This window comes from Sinocyclocheilus rhinocerous, unplaced genomic scaffold, assembly GCF_001515625.1.
Source record: "Sinocyclocheilus rhinocerous isolate Xijiao unplaced genomic scaffold, SAMN03320098_v1.1 scaffold299, whole genome shotgun sequence".
In the NCBI taxonomy this organism is placed as follows: domain Eukaryota; kingdom Metazoa; phylum Chordata; class Actinopteri; order Cypriniformes; family Cyprinidae; genus Sinocyclocheilus; species Sinocyclocheilus rhinocerous.
In genome coordinates, this window is record NW_015652998.1 from 1,350,673 (window position 1) to 1,356,436 (window position 5,764).

General features: G+C 35.8%; 1 protein-coding gene across 1 annotated transcript in view; it reads left to right on the forward strand.

The window, feature by feature from the left end:
- LOC107715295 (calcium-binding protein 8-like) overlaps window positions 1-5,764 on the forward strand; it is a 32,749-nt gene that overhangs the window by 13,674 nt on the left and 13,311 nt on the right. The window contains exons 3-4 of the mRNA XM_016521368.1: window positions 717-860; window positions 3,201-3,313. Of these exons, the coding sequence (XP_016376854.1) occupies window positions 717-860; window positions 3,201-3,313 (257 nt within the window). The remainder of the gene's footprint in view (window positions 1-716; window positions 861-3,200; window positions 3,314-5,764) is intronic.

A 5,764-nucleotide genomic window follows, 5' to 3' on the forward strand; every position in this document is an offset into this window, starting at 1 on the left:
TTTTTTTTTTTTTCCAGGGTGCCCATTATATTATAATCATGTGAATTATGTGAAATCAAGTTTTCACAAGATTAAGAAATGTCTTGAAATATCTAAAGTATCAACCTGACACTTGAAGGTTAAGTATGTTATGAGCTATTAATAAAAGGCCATTGAGGTCTTTTCGAAGCCAAACAGAATATGAGGGTTAAAGATATTTTATTTAAAGGAATGCAAAAAACATACAGGCTTTGTGAAATGCAGGAAGCGCTCAGTTCAGCATATTACAAGGCGCACAGCACCTCTGCCTCTTTATCTCAGAATAACACCAAGGTGGGTCTTTAAGACAGCAAAAAAAGTGTAATACACCTCAGAAAAGATACAAGCTACAAGTGTTATTTTTATCGTTGGTACTTGCGACTTGGTGTGGGTTGTTTAACCCGAGTTAATTAAAAAACCGGCACTGATGCCCTTTGAAAACGTGGATAACCGTTCAGTCACAGCACACTAAATACACGGCTTTGAAAACAGAATGAGCTGCATTTAGTATTTCTGCTGTTTGTGTGATAGCACACTGTGTTACTGGTGAGAAAAGCAAGCATTATATAATACATACCGTCTAATGCTCACCGATGACATGCACATTCCACTTGAATTATGAATGCTAATTGAGTTGTTTGTGTTTGCTGACTGTTCTGCATTTCTATTTTGTCTCGTTTCTCTGTTTCTCTCTGCAGAGATTCGAGAGGCATTCCGAGTTCTAGATAGGGATGGGAACGGATTCATCTCGAAGCAGGAGCTGGGTATAGCCATGCGCTCTCTGGGGTACATGCCCAGTGAGGTGGAGCTGGCTATTATCATGCAAAGACTGGACATGGACGGTTAGTCAGTCTCTTTCTACATCTCCCTTAATCTCAGGTTCATTCTGAGATAGCACCTTTCACACAAACAAAAAGAAATGTCTGTCTTCTAATCATCTGTGAAAACAGCTTTACAATCTGTCACAGACCCCTTCCGATCCTTGCACTGGACATATGATATTCTGAACAGTTCATGCTACAGCGATCATAGAATTGAACAATTTATCCAGCTCAGGGAGGCTGTAAATACACCAGCAAGCGAGGTGAATTCTAAAAAACCGGCATCTTATTCTGTGTGTGTGTGTGTGTGTGTGTGTGTGTGTGTGTGCGTGTCCGGCTCCAAGGATCCCTCAAGGTCAGGTCACTGTTGACTGAACGGTTTGAGAACATGCATTGATTTAGTTCATCAATCTGCCTGGAAGGTTGTAGCTCTTCTTGATCCGCACATTTTGTGCAAGTAGGGCAGTTACAGATGTTGAATGAAACTCACACTGTGGGTCTAGGAAGATCTTTTACACCTCATAATATGAATTTTGTTAGTTTAAGATCAGTGTTGTTACATCCATTCTAAGATACAGCAAAATAAAATGTTATTTCAAAATATATTTTACCTCAAAAACTTCGGTTCTAAGCATAGTTATAAATGACTAGTTGAGCTACATCTCAAGCTTTTGACTCTTAATCATAAAGGTCTTCTTTAGTGCTGCCCATAACCTTGGTACCGAATGCAGATACGAATGCACCACTTTACTGTATTTCATTAATAAATATTTTAAGATTCAGCGGTAGAGTGAAGACGAGGTTTTGCAGCACAGTGGGAACATTAGCGTGGTAACAGCTCTCTCTGACTTATCACTTTAAATTCCACTGTCGCTCTCAGCTGGTGTTGCCTTTCATACATCTCAGACCAGTAATTTTTTTAACAAACTTTAAACAAAAAAAATTTTTTTTTGAAAGAGAAAGATTGATAGCTGTTATGCAGGCCATAATAATAATGTTCACATGCCATAATATTTTCTGTTTTTTAAAAAGATGTGCAAGTGTAAGGTCAGGAGCATGCACCTTAGGAGACAATAAGATTCAGTTTAACTTTAAATTGTAATAATTGTAATTGTAAATATTTATTAAAAGGTATTACCAGCTGCAAGCTGATCTGAGATTTTTTTAACAAACTTTAAACAAAAAAAAATTTTTTTTTGAAAGAGAAAGATTGATAGCTGTTATGCAGGCCATAATTATAATGTTCACATGCCATAATATTTTCTGTTTTTTAAAAAGATGTGCAAGTGTAAGGTCAGGAGCATGCACCTTAGGAGACAATAAGATTCAGTTTAACTTTAAATTGTAATAATTGTAATTGTAAATATTTATTAAAAGGTATTACCAGCTGCAAGCTGATCTGAATTTTAATTTGCCTGGCGCATGATATTTGCTTTATTGAATTAAACTGCACAGGAAACCAATGGTGAATGAAATGTGAAAAAAATATCATTGTCAGTTTCAGATGTAATGGTTAGATCAAGTCAATTTAAATATTTCAGATCTGTATCTTATTACTTAGTTTCATTTAGCTGACCAGTAAAAAAAAACGCATAATAAAGCAATCAGCAAAGCAGTGCAGATCTTATTAAATCAAAATAGTATCTGAGACTTAGGTGGATGTAGATTACTGATCCCTGAAGGGCAATTAATAATTCTATTCTGTTCTGTTCTATTCTTTAACTGATTTTAAGAACTTTAATAAGCTGTTCTGATCAGGTGGCAGGTGCAAGGTAAAAAGCTTCCAGTGACAAGCAGTGAAAACCTCTGTGCAACGTGACAAATTTTCAACCAGTCAGAATATATTTAATTGTTATAATTAGCTGATTGTTTTAAAATGTGTTGCTTTTTAAAGATTAACTTAAAAGAATAGTTCACCCAAAATGAAAATTTGCTGACCCTCGGGCCATCTAAGATGTAGATTAGTTTGTTTCTTCATCGAAACAGATTTGGAGAAATTTCGCATCACATCACTTGCTCACCAATGGAGCCAATGCGGTGAATGGGTGCCGTCAGAATGAGAGTCCAAACAGCTGATAAAAACATCACAGAAAAAAAAAATCATTTTTGGGTGAACTATTCTTGTAAGTGTCCATTATATGACAGCAAAAGTAATCCAAATGTAAAAATAAGAAATGAGAATGCACAATTAAATTCAATATGGACGAATATGATAAAAAAATCTCTCATTTCAACTAATAACCAACATGGTACCAATACAGTATCATGCCTAAGATCTCTAATTTGTTTTACTTTAACTTATTGAAGCTCTTTTTTAAAATTCTTTCTGATTCTAATCCAGATGTTTTCTTTCTGATGCAGGTGATGGACAGGTGGACTTTGATGAATTTATGACAATATTGGGACCTAAACTTGTTTCTTCTGAAACCAGAGAGGGCTTCCTAGGAAGTACTATAGACAGCATATTCTGGCAGGTATGAAAAGCATCCATATAATTTCTATATCTCAATGTTCTCTTCTCTTTCTCATTGTTTGGGTGTGCATTTGTATTCTGGATAAGATTACGGGTCACACTTTGCCCTCTCTACCAGCTTCTTCCTTCCCATGACAACTGTCAAATGTGATTCTTCTCAGACTGTGGACTTCAAAGTGAGCAGGCAGATCTGCCCTTTTCAAAGTGAACATTCGTTCATATAGTGAGGAAAACCCAGTTTCACTTCCAAGAGATTTCTTTGAGCGTCGAGGAAAGCATGTTATTTGAAAGATTTGCCACTTAAAAGGGAAGTATAGATCTGAATTAGTCATCATTTGGACAGAGTTTTTACTCTCTCTTTCTTGTTAGGTCTTCATCTCTGCTTTTATTGAATAAGAATTTAGTCCGAAAAAATAGCTGACTTCCTGTCTTGAGTTTATATTTGCATGTTTATGTGTAGCGTCTTTCGCTCATAGAGGAGGCCAAGCGGTGTGTTTAGGCGTGAGGAACAGCAAGGTCACAGACACTGGTTGTCTCGAAGGTGATTTAAATGCTCATCTCAACACACCTTTAGTGGGACACAGTGACTCATAACTGCAACAGTAATCCATGTAACATCATCACACCAGCATACCAAACACCCTCTGCCTCTCTGATGTTATTATGAGGCCAATACAAGTCTAATAATGGCACAATGACAAAACCTCCTGGGAAATTTTGTGTTTTGACAGAGCAACTGTTATTGGGATCATTTCATAGTTTTCCACTAGAAATCCTACAATTTTCTTGCACAGAATATGTGGTTTAACATATGCTATTGTTCAAAAGCTTGGGGTAAGAATTAAAAAAAGAAATTAATACTTTTATTCAGCAAGTATGCATTAAATTGATCAAAAGTGACAGACTTAAAAAATCAAATAAATTCTGTTCTTTTGAACTTCCTGTTTATCAAAAAACACTGAAAAAAAATGTTTTCAACATTGATAATAACAAGAAATGTTTCTTGAGCATCAAATCAGCATATTAGAATGATTTCTGAAGGATCATGTGACACTGAAGACTGGAGTAATGATGCTGAAAATACAGCTTTGCCATCATAGGAATAAATTACATTTTAAAATGTATTAAAATAGAAAACAGTTTTTTTTTTTTTTGTAAAAATATTTCACAGTATTACTGTTTTAACTGTATCTTTAATCAAATAAAGTCAGCCTTGGTGCACAGAAGAGACTTCTTACAAAAACATTTTTTAAAAATCTTACTTGAAATGTTTCATTACAAATATTGATACAAAAAAATAAAATTAATTTAAAAAATTTATTAAAATTATTTTAATTAATTGTATTCTAATACAAACATTTCTATACAGTACAACAATTCTACTTTTACCTTATGATTTTTCCCAAGGTCTTTTTTGAAGGTCAAGCGCATCTTTGTTGACATTATCTGTAAGGTTCCTGTCAAATACAATACACGTTTGTGTCATAAAACCACTCTTATAATATTAACACACCATGTCTTTGACATTGAGGTCTGGTAGTGGTGGTTTCTATGTAAAGTGTGACATATGGTGCATTGGAACGAGATCAAGCCCAAAAAGCTGTTGATTTTTAAATCTGTGCAGACATGAAGTCATAAACCAGTCAGAAGAAAGTTAGCTCTTATCTGTCAGCACAAAGAAGTTGTGTGTGTCCTCATAAGAGTGTCATCTCAGTTTGGATTTGCATGCTGTGCTGACTAGGACATTTTTCATCCCAAGAACCTCGAGGCCCTTTGTGTAACATGAAAGACTGAGCATTGTATTAGTGGGGGCGTTTAAAAATGTTCTTAACAAGATTGTCAATGGGGACGTCAGAGTGGAGCCAAGAGCTACAGGTAGTCATGGATTATTAGAAACGCATAGGCATAAACTAGCTTGTTTTCCCCACCCTGAGGAACACAAACCTGGGAAGTGTGTGTAGTGTTGCTGCCAACAGCCCTGTTTTGACAGCGGAAATGATTTGAGACAAACAAAGTCAGCATTAACCAGTATCACTAACAGCATATTCTATCTCTATGTGATGTATAATTCATGTGTATATTTCTCTATTGGTTTACTATTGATTCAAATTGTCTCTACTGCAGCGACACCAGAGATGGTGATGCATTACATTATGTAGCTGATACATTAAAGGGGTCATATGATGCGATTTCAATTTTTCCTTTCTCTTTGGAGTGTTACAAGCTCTTGGTGCATAAAGAAGATCTGTAAAGTTGCAAAGACTAAAGTCTCAAATCCAAAGAGATATTCTTTATAAAAGTTAAGAGTCAACCACGCCTACCTAAAACGGCTCGTTCTAACACACCCCACATACCTACGTCACTATCTGGGAAGAGTTGCATAACGCCGCCCAAATAGTGACGTAGGTATGTGGGGGCGTGTTAGAACGAGCCGTTTTAGGTAGGTGTGGCT